The sequence below is a fragment of the Schistocerca gregaria genome, chromosome 1 (assembly GCF_023897955.1).
Source record: "Schistocerca gregaria isolate iqSchGreg1 chromosome 1, iqSchGreg1.2, whole genome shotgun sequence".
NCBI classification, from domain to species: Eukaryota; Metazoa; Arthropoda; class Insecta; order Orthoptera; family Acrididae; genus Schistocerca; species Schistocerca gregaria.
The window spans coordinates 1,078,332,869-1,078,346,803 of record NC_064920.1 but is presented as its reverse complement, the minus strand read 5'-3'; the positions used below and the strand labels follow the sequence as shown (position 1 = coordinate 1,078,346,803).

Here is a 13,935-nt window from a genome sequence, read left to right as displayed (position 1 = left end):
TTTTCGCCTTTTTGATGAGATGCTGAAGAATTTGGAATACAGCTTTTAGTACATTTTATAAGTCTTGATAAAAGCTTGTCTTCTGCATTTATCTCTCTTCCTAGCACAAGATATTTTGATCCCAGATGTTAGCAGCCATCCTTGATCTCAGCCTCCACTGTAAATGTTCCTGACTCATTGCAGTGAAAAACTGGATTCATAATATAAGAATAATTTTAGGAAAGAATAAAATTTCTCATCTACTGTTTCACCTGATAAACTTCTTGTCATTTCCCATCCTGTGTAATTGAGTGAGCACTTACAATTCTGAGAAATTTTCCTTTTCCTTTCTTAGTTAAGCTTGATTGACGGTGATGGTTAATTGCTGCCATGTGACACACTATTGTCAGATAAACTACTTATTATAGGGTAAACATCTATTTCATTAAAGACAGATGGATATGGAAGTAAATTACCTATTTCTGTTGCACTACATCCGTCTATTGCTGGTGGGGATGTTGCTTTGTGAGATAACCCAGTAATTCTAGGTGCCCTCAATTGGAACTATCTGAGGTGACATCTATATTGACATCTCCATATGAATAACTTCAGTCTCAGGTCGCACCTGATGAAGGTAATGAGTTATGCTACCAAAATATCGTGCAAGTACGATGCTGATATCTGGCAGAACACCCGACAACCGAAGATGTCATTAGATCGCCAGGAAAGCCTGAAGAATTACAACTTCCCTGTTATTTCTACTAAGTCTTATTAGTTTCCCTTCCATCTGCTTAATGAGGTTTAAAACATTACCTGTTGGAGGCTTGCAGACTATTAGAACATCAATATTATTTATTTCCAAGTCAATTACTGAAGTAAATAGCAAAACTCCTTTACTACTTTAAGTTTCTCATTTCCTAAACTAATTCCCTCAGCATCACCTGACTTAATTTGACTGCTTTCCATTATCCTCATTTTGCTTTTGTTGATGTTCATCTTATATCCTCCTTTCAAGACACTGTCCATTCTGTTCAACTGCTCTTCCAAGTCCTTTGCTGTCTCTGACAGAATTACAATGTCATTGGGTGACTTCAAAGTTTTTATTTCTTCTCCATGGATTTTAATACCTACTTTGAATTTTTCTTTTGTTTCCTTTACTACTTGCTCAATATACAGATTGATTAACATCAGGGAGAGGCTACAACCCTGTCTCACTCCCTTCCAAACCACTGTTTCCCTTTTATGCTCCTCGACTCTTATAACTGCTATCTGGTATCTGTACAAATTGTAAATAGCCTTTCATTCCTTTTTTTACCCCTGCCACCTTTAGAATTTGAATGAGAGTATTCCAGTCAACATCGTCAAAAGCTTTCTCTAAGTCTACAAATGCTACAAACGTAGGTTTGCCTTTCATTAATCTTTCTTCTAAGTCGTAAGGTCAGTATTGCCTCACGTGTTCCAATATTTCTATAGAATCCTAAATGATCTTGCCTGAGGTTGGCTTCTACCAGTTTTTCCATTCATCTGTAAAGAATTTGTGTTAGTATTTTGCAGCTGTGACTTATTAAACTGATAGTTCGGTAGTTTTCACATCTGTCACCACCTGCTTTCTTTGAGATCGGAATTATTATATTCTTCTTGAAGTCTGAGGGTATTTCGACTGTCTCATACATCTTGCTCAACAGATGGTATAGTTTTGTCAGAATTGGCTCTCCCAAGGCTGTCAGTAGTTGTAATGGAATGTTGTCTACTCCCAGGGCCTTGTTTCGATTCTGATCTTTCAGTGCTCTGTCAAACTCTTCATGCAGTATCGTATCTCCCTACTTCTTTCCCCCATTCCTGTCAATTGTTCCCTTATGCTCTCCCTGAAACTCTACAACCTCTGGTTTAGTCAGTTTATTCAGGTCCTATGTCCTTAAATTCCCACCTTTTTCAGTTTCTTCAGTTTTAATCTACAGGTCATAACCAATAGATAGTGGTCAGAGTCCACTTCTGCCCCTGGAAATGTCCTACAATTTAAAACCTGGTTCCTAAATCTCTGTCTTACCATTATATAATCTATCTGAAACCTGTGAGTATCTCCAGGCTTCTTCCATGTATACAGCCAGAGAAAGGGGAGTTACACGTTTAACTCTGAAACAGAACTGTGTGTTGTTGCTGGCGAGTACTCACACTAATCTTTAGAACTATGTCCTTCCTCATTATCTACATTCTCCTGGCTGATTAAACTGTCCAGTGCTGAGGCCAGCTCTGATGTGGGGTCATGCCCGCGAAAGTAGACAAAAATAGCAAGGGAGAGGGGAGAGCAACGAACAGGTAGAGGGAGCGGAGGATGAGGCAGCTATTAGCTATTGAACATTATATGAATGTGGTGCAAGTGAATCTGCCCTGGTACAGTCTGAGGATGTTGGTCATTGCACAGAGGAGCTACTTTGATTGTAGCAAGGGGTGAGGGATGGGGGATGGGGGGGGGGGGGGGTGCAGGGAGGATGAAGATACACCAGAAGAAGTGGGAGTCAGCAGATGGTACCCTGTGGGTCTAGATTAATGGAGTGAAGTTGTAGCTCAGGAGTACTGAAGGATGTGTTACAAAGACAACTTCAAACTACATAATTCTGAGGAACTGGTGTTGAGGGAGAGGATCCAGTTGGCATGGACTGTGAAGCAGCCACTGAAGTTGCACATGTTGAGCTTGAAGGTATGCTCTGGCAGTGGGTTGGCAACTCTGTTCCTGGCCACAGTTTGATAGTGTTCATACATTTGGGTGGACAGATAGTTGGTGGTCATGCCCACATTAAAGACCGTGTAGACATTACAGCAGGTGGCCCCACCTCTGATTGGATAGGGTAAGCCTTTGATGGGACCGGAATGTGATGTGTTGGGTGGATGCACAGTACAGTCCTCCACCCCACAGGTTTCACTGTTCGTGCCAGACCAGGCCTACCAGTGCCACATTCGTATCCCTCCCAGTTGTCATCATCCCAACTGTCAGCGTCCCTTCTCTCCACATTTCTCTTGTCCAAGATGAGAACGCCAGTGGCTACATATTTTGTGCAGTGTGTACTCCTCTTCACATGTGTGAGCTGGGCAATAAATAAAATATGTAAACTGCAGCTAGGAGTAATGGAAATTTGGGCATGGTGAAAAACTATTATCAGAACAAGTTGCATTCAGAGAATAATAAATCACAAGGTCTGAAACTGAAAGGAAAAATCTTAAATAGAAATTAAAAATCTTCTCTTACTTTCTTGTGCAACAATCACAAAAAATAATATTCTGAAAAGGAAAGTTGCTACTCATCATATAGTGGAGATGCTGAGTCACAGATAGGTATAACAAAATGCCTGTCACAGAATAAGCTTTCAGCGAACAAGGCCTTTCTCAGAAACAGGTGACAGACACAAAAACACACCAATGCAAATGAAACTCAAGCACACGTGACTGCAGTCTCTGGAAGATGAAACCACACTGCGAGCAGCAGCAGCAGAACATGATGGGAGTAGCAACTGGGTGGGGGTCGTGAGGTTAGATGAAGGGCGAGGGAGAGATGGGTGGTTGGGGGGGGGGGGGGGGGAGTGGAAAAGGAGAGAAGTAAAAAGAGTGGATGTATTGGAGGAAAGAGGGCAATGTTGTGCTGGAATGTGGATAGAGAAGGGGCTGGATGGGTGATGGCAATGGCTAACGAAGGTCGAGGCCAGGAAGGTTATGGGAATATAGGATATATTGGATATATTGCAGGGAGAGTTCCCACCTGCGCAGTTCAGAAAAGCTGGTGTTGATGGGAAGAATCCATATAGCACAGGCAGTGAAGTAGCCACTGAAATGAAGGCTGTTGTGTTGGGAAGCGTGTTCAGCAACAGGGCGGTCCACTTGTTTCTTGGCCACAGTTTGTCGGTGGCCATTCATGAAGACAGACAGCTTGTTGGTTGTCATGCCCACATGAAATGCAGCACAGTGGTTGCAGCTTAGGTCCTAGATTGCATGACTGTTTTCACAGGTAACCCTGCCTTTGATGAGATAGGTGATATTTATGACCAGATTGGAATAGGTGGTGGTGGGAGGATGTATGAGGCAGGTCTTGCATCTAGGTCTGTTACAGGGATAGGAGCCATGAGGTAAGGGGTTGGGAGCAGGGATTGTGTAGGAATGGACAAGTATCTTGTGTAAGTTCGATGGGAGGAGTGGGAAGGATAGTGCATAGGACACAATCCCTGCTCTCATCCCCTTATCTCACGGCTCACATCCCTGTAATAGAGCTAGATGCAAGACCTGTCCCATATATCCTCCCACCACCACCTACTCCAGTCTGTTCACAAACATCACCTATCCCGTCAAAGCCAGGGCTACCTGTGAAACCAGCCATGTGATCTATAAGCCAAGCTGCAACCACTGTGCTGCAATCAATGTGAGCATGACAACCAACAAGCTGCCTGTCCACATTAATGTCCACTGACAAACTATGGCCAGGAAACAAGTGGACCACCCTGTTGCTGAGCACACTGCCCAACACAACATCCTTCATTTCAATGACTGCTTCACAGCCTGTGCCATATGGATCCTTCCCACCAACACCATCTTATCTGAATTGCGCAGGTGGGAACTCTCCCTGCAATATATCCTACATTCCCGTAACTCTCCTGGCCTCAAACTTCATGGGTCATTGTTCTCACTCATCCAGCCCCTTTCCTATCCCCATTTCAGCACTACATAGCCCTCATTCCACCAATACATCCAGTCTTTTTATTTCTCTCCTTTTTCACTACTGTGCCTCCCCACCCCCTCCCCTGCTCACCTCTTCCCAGCCCTCCATCTTACCTCCTTACTGCACCTAGCTGCTTGCTGCCCTACCCTCTCTCCATCTTGTCCCTGTACACTCCCCAGCAGCACTTCACTGTACCTCATCCCTACCCTGCTATCCATCCCTGCTGCAGCCTCCTCCTTACCCCCATCCAGTTGCTACACCCATCATGCACTGCTGCTGCTGCTTGCACTGTGGCTTCAGCTGCCAGAGAATGCTGTCATGTGTGTGTGAGTTGCATCATTTACATGAGTGTATGTGTGTGTGTGTGTGTGTGTGTGTGTGTGTGTGTCATTTATTTTTGACAAATGCCTTCTTGGCTGAAAGCTTATTCTGTGACAGTCTTTTTGTTGTGCCTATCTACAACTCAACATCTCTTCTATATGATGAGTAGCAACTTTCCTTTTCATAATATTGTTACATCCCATACTGGATTTTCCATTGTTTAATCACAACAATATGTAATTTTTGCCAAGTAGACAGCAGAAAAATAAAATATGGGCCACATTATAAAACATAGTTTAGAAAGCCAGCTGCTGACCTGGATAAACCAGGAAACATTTCTTCAATGACCTGTAGATGACTCTGTGATAGCAAAACTACAAAGTAATTCAAAGTGAAGCAAGAGACTGAATAAAGTTATTTGCAGCACACAGGTTTAAGCTGCAGAATGTGTGTTTTCAATAAAGTTTGATTCTTTTCATTGCTTTCTGTTTATTTGTGTGTGACTTCTTCTATTTTGAAGATGATAAATGTAATATAATTTCCAATATCTTCTCCTGGCTTGAATTTTAGTGTGATTATTCCAGATACTAATTAGGGAATTAACAAGTATAAAGTGAGTAAAGTTGCATTCCATTCCTTTAGTTTCCACAAAATTTGGCATTCATTCAAGTAGGAAATCATATCATTAAAATATAGAATAACTTATCTCTTGGTATTTTTCAAGACTATGTCATTGTTGTGGTCTTCAGTCCAAAGACTGATTTGATGCAGCTTTCCATGCTAGTCTATCCTGTACAAGCCTCTTCATTTCTGAATAACTACTGCAATTTACATCATTCTGAATCTGCTTACTGTATGTATCTCGTGGTCTTTCACCATAATTTTTCTCCTACACTTCCTTCCAGTACTAAATTGGTAATCCCTTGATGTCTCAGAATGTGTCCTATCAGCTGAGCCCTTCTTCTAGTCAGTTTATCCCACATATATGTTTTCTCCCCAATCCTATTCAGTACCCCCTCATTAGTTATATGATCTAACCACCTAATCTTCAGCGTTCTTCTGTAATGTCAAATTTCAAAAGCTTACTCTTTTCTGGTCAAAACTCTTTATTCTCCATGTTTCACTTCCATACATGACTACACTTGATAAAAATACTTTCAGAGAAGGCTTCTTAACACTTACATCTATATTTGATGTTTACTAATTTCTTTTCTTCAGAAACACTATTCTTGCCAATGCCAGTCTACATTTTATATCCTCTCTACTTCAGCCATCATCAGTTATTCTGCTGCCAAAATAGCAAAACTCATCTACTACTTTCAGTGTCTCATGTGCTAATTTAATTTCCTCGCCATTATCTGATTTAATTAGAATTTATTACATTATCCCTGTTTTGCTTTTGTTGATGTTCATCTTATATCCTCCTTTCAAGACACTTCTATTCTGTTTAGTTGCTCTTCCTGGTCCTTTGCTGTCTCTGACAGAATTACAATATGATCAGCAAACCTCAAAGTTCTCATTTCTTTTCCCTGAACTTTAATACCTACCACAAATTTTCCTTTTGTTTCCTTTACTGCTTGGTCAATGTGCAGATTGAATAATATTGGTGATAAGCTACAACCTTGTCTCACTCCCTTCTCAGCTGTTGCTTCTGTCTCATGCCCGTAAATTCTTAAACTCTCATCTGGTTTCTGTATAGTCTTTCATTCCCTGTATTTTACCCCTGCTACCTTCAACATTTCAAAAAGAGTATTTCAAGCAACAATGTCAAAAGTTTTCTCTACATCTATAAATGCTATAAACATAGGTTGCCTTTCCTTAACCTATATTCTAAGACTTTTCATAGGGTCAGTATTACCTCGCATGTTCCTACATTTCTCTGCAATCCAAACTGATCTTTCTTGAGGTTGGCTTCTACCAGTTATAAAGGCTAATTGTAATTTTAAAGAAAGTATATAGATCAGCATATATTTTGTGCAGATTTGTAAAAAACTAAGAACAATCACTATTTTACACAAATAAACATGATTTAATCAGGTTTCTTTAATAATTCATTGCCTATTTCTAACAAAATATTTTAAACTTATTTCATTCTCCTTGTGCATGTTAGCAAACAATAACAAGAAAAATCTTGACACTCCTTACCTGAAATGGATCTGTAGTTAAATCACTCAGTGCTGTGACTTCTTTCAAACATGTAACAGATGTGCTCAGTACAAGGACAAGATGAATTGCCCATGATCTTAAACAGTCAGATTCCATGTTGGATGCTATTTGAAGACTCCTAGATTATGCCAGAAACCTGAAAAGTACCACATTCAGAGTGTATTCTTAATGTTTTCTACATGTACAGTACACATTTAGAGAACTGGAAATGGCCTTATGTGTGAGAAGCAGCATGCCTCATCTTCACACGGGTAGCTCTATATATTTACAACAGAATGACTCATGTGGCATAGTGGTAATGTAATTATGGGCCACTGCATGGAATTATGATTAAAATTCAGAGAGCAGTATTGCGTAAATGAATATCGTCTCTTTCATATAACTGAAATGATTTATGCAGCTCATACCAGTAGGGTTCTCAGGAGGCACATTTTTTGACTGTTCCATATCACAGGTTTTTTCTTAAAAGTAAAGATATTCTCTGGAGTATTGTTGTGTGCTGACTTCAGGTAAAGTACTTTGAATTTTTATTCACATTCAGTTTTGACACATATAGAGAATTTGTGAGGTTTGCAAAATGTAGCTATTTAATCATAACAATATACCTGTATTGTTTTGTGAACATTTGCAATGTAACCTGCTTCAAAAAGATGTTTTATTTTATAGTTTATTATACACCTACCTGTATATTTATGTGGTTTTCTAATGATGAGAGCCATATGCTCATTTTACAAATTTTTTATCACATAAACTTCAGCAACAATTGATAAATTGAATGATGTCTGCTTTTGAAAATTTCTACATCCACATTTACATGGATATATGACTCTTTTGAGAGTAAGAAAACAACGTGTGTAACTCTTTCGGATTTGAGAAAACACTTGACACTGTCTCCCATAGTATATTTATCAAAAAGCTCCAGTACTAAAGAGTTGAAGAGAATGCTCTTCACCTTATTGAGTCATACTTAAGCAACAGAGAGCACATAGTAATTGTAAACAACCAAAGGTCAGACTCATTACCTGCTACAAAAGCCATTCCTCATCATTCTGTACTAGGTTCATTCCTGTTCATTGTATACATAAATGACTTACCCCCATTCTTGTTGTGTGAGGCAGTATTGTACTGAACTCTCATTCTTGCCACATGAGGTAGAATTGTATGCAGTTGATATAATTTTAGTCACACAAGTTGACAATCAAGGGGAGTTGCGACATAATTTAAATTTAGCAACGGACCAATGCACTAACAGGTTTCAGGAAAATTATTTTCAAATTGATAATAATGAAACTGAAGACATTGTTTTCAATTTGTGTGTCTCCCATATAATCAAACTGAACAGATCAGAAACACAGATGGGTGTGTCATTCAGAAAAAATGTGTTCCAAATTGTCTTATATGTATACCTGTCCTTTTTTCCCCCTAAGGTAAGTGTGGATGGATATGTGTGTGTCTGCGAGTGTATGCCTATCCTTTTTTTCCCCTAAGGTAAGTCTTTCCGCTCCCGGGATTGGAATGACTCCTTACCCTCTCCCAAATATATATATATATATATTAAAAACAAAGATTCCAAGACTTACCAAGCGGGAAAGCGCCGGCAGACAGGCACATGAACAAAACACACAAACACACACACAGAATTACGAGCTTTCGCAACTGGCAGTTGCTTCGTCAGGAAAGAGGGAAGGAGAGGGAAAAATGAAAGGATGTGGGTTTTAAGGGAGAGGGTAAGGAGTCATTCCAATCCCGGGAGCGGAAAGACTTCCCTTAGGGGAAAAAAAGGACAGGTGTACACTCGCACACACACACACACACACACATATCCATCCGCGCATACACAGACACAAGCAGACATGCGCGGATGGATATGTGTGTGTGTGTGTGTGTGTGCGAGTGTACACCTGTCCTTTTTTTCCCCTAAGGGAAGTCTTTCCGCTCCCGGGATTGGAATGACTCCTTACCCTCTCCCTTAAAACCCACATCCTTTCATTTTTCCCTCTCCTTCCCTCTTTCCTGACGAAGCAACTGCCAGTTGCGAAAGCTTGTAATTCTGTGTGTGTGTTTGTGTGTTTTGTTCATGTGCCTGTCTGCCGGCGCTTTCCCGCTTGGTAAGTCTTGGAATCTTTGTTTTTAATATATTTTTCCCATGTGGAAGTTTCTTTCTGTTTTATATATATATATATATATATATATATATATATATATATATATATATATATATATATATATATTAAAAACAAAGATTCCAAGACTTACCAAGCGCCGGCAGACAGGCACATGAACAAAACACACAAACACACACACTGAATTACTAGCTTTCGCAACCGATGGTTTCTTCTTCAGGAAGGATGTGGGTTTTAAGGGAGAGGGTAAGGAGTCATTCCAATCCCGGGAGCGGAAAGACTTCCCTTAGGGGAAAAAAAGGACAGATGTACACTCGCACACACACACACATATCCATCCGCACATACACAGACACAAGCAGACATATTTAAAGGCAATTGCCTTCAGTCAGTGGTATCAGAAGTACCATCCACTACACACTTTCAGGTGGCTTGCATTGTTTCGATGTACCAATCGCTGTAGCTGTAGATCTAACTTGCTGTTAATAAATCTAGCACCACATTTTTGAATTGCTTCAGTGTCTTCCTTTCTGCTGGAGTTTCCAAACACTCTAGCACTACAGAAGAATGGGTTATAGTAGTTCTCAGTGCACTAGCCCCTTTATAGACAAGATACAATTTCGTAACACACTCCCAACAAAACAAATCACCTACCCTACTGCTGACCTTATGTGCTCGTTTCATTTCATATCTCTTTCCAGATTGTGTCTCAATATTTACTCGTCAGATCAGTGTCAAGCAGCACATCACCTCTACTGTATCTGAGCATTAAGCAGGGTTTTTTTAGGAGCAGGAATTTTGCACCACTTAGTAGATAATGTGCCCAGAGTACTGTGTAGGCTACCCAACAGTGACAAAACAGTGAAGGTGTTTCCTGACAGAGCACAGGGCTTTAGTAGTGCACCAACACTTTACATCATGCATCACACATTGGACTGATTCTGGATGAGTCTGGTGCATTGTACACTGCAGTCTAGTGAATGAGTGCCAGAGATGGTGGAAGGGTACCTGTGACCACTATAGAATGTGGAGAAAGAAGAAATGAATGTCACAGGGTCTGCTGCAATGAAGAAGAGGGACAGATACTGGGAGAGGGTGAGGACTCCAGAATATGCAGCAGCTGAGAGAAACACTTTCTCAAATGTTATACCACACACTGAAAATGTGGAAAACTGCCCTGACATACTAGCAGAACCCAAAATGGCCTCTGCAGCAATGCTGACGATAACTGTTGGGAATCAAACGAGCATGAACCACTTTCCACTGAATCTCAGCAAATATCTGAACCACCATTTTTGGTCATGTGCCAATGTACTCCAACCAAGAAGGGGAAGGAAAGTGATGCTCTTCTCAAATATTTAAATGAGAATAAAGAATACAGAGGCCACTTTGAAAACATTCTGAAATAGCTGTCTAAACCACCACCACCACTACCACAAGACGATGAAACAGATCTGTTCTTCAAAGCCATGGCTATGACTGTGAAAAAATGTTTGCCAAATCCAATACATGGAACAAGCTTGGAGTTTTCTGAATCATCACTGAGATGGAAGTGTTCAACTAACAGCATCAATGCAGTTCTAGTTCACCAGCTGTAGATTACAATGAAACACAATTCCCTAGTACCACCAGTGACACACCTGCAATACCTCTTGCAATGAAGTTACTCAAACAAATGACATTGTCACTCAAGCACTTGATTTCTCATGAAATGACCTCACGGGGGCCAGTACTAATAAACAAATAATAAAGAACAACACAATGCTTTGTATAAGGTTCCATATTTTATTTGCTAAATGAAAGTCACTGGAATATATGGAAATTGAATTGTGCTTATATGTAGCTGAGGCTTTTGGCGTATGTTTCACACTTGTTTAATGTTGATATTTTCAATTAATTTCCTCCAAATAGTAAAAAGTAAAAAGTTATTAATAACAAGTATAAGAAATCTGCTTTCACACAATGTACTTTCCAGACAGCACATGTGGGCTGAATAGTTAATGCACTTGCAGTATTGTTTCCTAAGAAAACACAAATGCATGTTGTATTTAAGTTCCATGTCCCTGTCAATGGAAAATGCCATGTCCTGTTCACTTGGCACAAAATTCCTACACCTAGGAAAACACAATGTTAAAAGCTTTGGTTTTGCTACTTATCTACATAAACTTATATTTTTCTACATTTAGAGCTGCTATTTATCACAGCAAATATGCTCAAAAGAAAAAAAAAAGAATGCACTATGACAGAATTATCTGACTGGGATAGAAATCAACAGATGTGATGTATGTACATTAACAGACGAACAAATGATTACACTTTCAGAAAATTAGAATATTTATTGAGGAGCAAGGCAATAATGTGCTGGCCCAACCTCTGGCCCTTTGCAAAATTGACAGAGCTGCTGGATGTCCTTCTGAGTTACATTGTGCCAAGTTTTGTCCAATTGGCACCTTAATTTGTCAAAATCCCAAGCTGGTTGGGGGACCTGTCCATAAGGCTCCAAACATTCTCAATTGGAGATAGATTCAGTGATCTTCCTGGCCAAGGCAGGGTTTGACAAGCATGAAAACAAGCATTAGAAACTCTTGCCATGTGAGTGCTGACATTATATTGCTGAGATGTATGACCAGATATGGCTTGCTGTGAAGGGCAAGAAAACCGGATGCATAATGGCAATGTACCGGTGCGCTGTAAGGATGGCACAGATGACAACGAGAGGGACCCTGCTATAAAAAGAAATGTCATTCCAGATTATCACTCCTGGTTGTCAGCTGTGGGGAGATAAAAACCTGATTGCTGCCCATCATATGGCCTGACAACCAGTAGTGATGGTCTAGTCTATTTATTTTCATAGCAAGACCCCTCTTGTTGTCATCCACAACACTCTTGGAGCACAGCATTATGTTGATGATATTTTGCTCTCCATTTTGTTGCCCTGCATGCAAAGCAATTATGAGCTTACATATCAGCAAGATAATGCCTGCCTGCACACGGCTTGTCTTCATGCTTCTCAGACCCTACTTTGGCCAGCAATGTCGCTGGATTTCACCCAAATTGAGAGCATTTGGCACATTATGGGTAGTTGGGATTTTGATGATCTAATACCCCAATTTGACAGAATTTGGCATGATATCCCTCAGGAGGACATCCAACAAGTCTATTAATCAATGTCAATGTGAATAACTCTTTGCATAAGGGCGAGAGATGGACCAGTGTGTTACTGATGTGCTCAGTTTGTGGAGCTCTTTCTCTTAAATAAATCATCCAGTTTTTCTAAAATTCTAATCAATTGTTTGTCTGCACACATACATTAAGTCTACCAGTTTCTGTCACGTTAAGATAGTTCCTTCATGGTGCACCATTTGTTTTGTCTTAGAATGCAGAAAGTAACTCTTAGTCACCCCGTATCTTCCTACAGTCTGTAAACAATGGCACTTTCTTATACACTACAGTGTCATCAGCTCAGAGCTGCAGCCTGCTGCTGACCCTCTACATCAGTTCAGGTATCTATGTAGAGAACAAGAGGTGTCCTGTGTTACTCCGCTGGGGCATGTCTGGTAATACCATTGTCTCTGATGTACACTTGCCATCCAGGACAACACAGAGGGTTCTATTATTTAAGAAGTCTTTGAGCCACTTACATACATGGGAATGTATTTCATATGCTCAGACCCATGTTAACTGCCTAGAGTGGAGCACTGTGTCAAACACATTCCAGATTAGATGCTGCCCCTTGCTGTTCATTGATGGTTCACAGGATATCATGTGAGAAAAGGCAAGTTGAGTTTTGCCTGAGTAGTGCTGTCTAAATCTGTGCTAATTTGTAGACAGAAGCTTTTCTGCCTCAAGGAAATACGTTATATTTGAACTTAGTATATGTTCAAGGGTTCTGAAACAAACCAATGTTAAGGATATTGGTATGTAAGTTTGCAGGCTGTTCTTTTACCCTTCTTATACGCGGGAGTCACCTGCACTTTTTCCAGTCACTTGGGATGTTTTGCTGGGTGACAGATTCTCATAAAAACAAGTTAAGTATGGGCCAATGCCATAGAGTACTCTATGTAAGACAAACTGGGATTCCATCTGGAACAGGTGACTTATTTGTTTTCAACTCTTTTAGTTGCTTTTCAGTGCCTAGGACACCTATTTCTATGTCCTCCCCATAGGTATCTGCGCGATGGTCAAAAAATGGTATGTCTTTAGGATCCTAGAGCATCAATGATGACTTCACAACTTCAGCTTCCTTTGACTGTCTTCTGCTGCCACTCCAGATTGGTCAACCAGTGACTGGGTAGCAGCTTTCAATCTGCTTAGTAATTTTATGTAGGGCAGAATTTTGTTATGATCTTGGAGAGATCTTTCACTAATGTATAACAGTGGAGGTCATTGTACACTTTGCCCATTGATATTTTATAGATATATTAATTTCTACTAACTTCTGCCTCACAACATTTCCACATACTTTTTTGAATCAACAGTGCATGTAACAATCTCTGCTTCCTCAGCATTTTACAAATTTTTGTTACTAAACCACAGTTCATTCTTTCCATCCTTAATGCACTTACTCAGCACATATTCCTACAGAGAAAGATTTACAATCAGTTTAAATTTTGCCCATAATTCCTCTACTCCATAATATTTGTA

The 13,935-nt window shown here is 40.1% G+C and overlaps 1 protein-coding gene across 5 annotated transcripts in view; it reads right to left on the bottom strand.

Moving 5' to 3' along the window:
• Window positions 1–13,935, bottom strand: part of LOC126281792 (lysosomal alpha-mannosidase-like) — a 275,270-nt gene that overhangs the window by 188,169 nt on the left and 73,166 nt on the right. For all 5 annotated transcript variants that reach the window (XM_049981026.1, XM_049981035.1, XM_049981016.1 and 2 more), the window contains one exon: window positions 7,148–7,304. In XM_049981026.1, coding sequence (XP_049836983.1) covers window positions 7,148–7,264 — 117 coding nt within the window. In that variant the 5' untranslated portion in view covers window positions 7,265–7,304. The remainder of the gene's footprint in view (window positions 1–7,147; window positions 7,305–13,935) is intronic.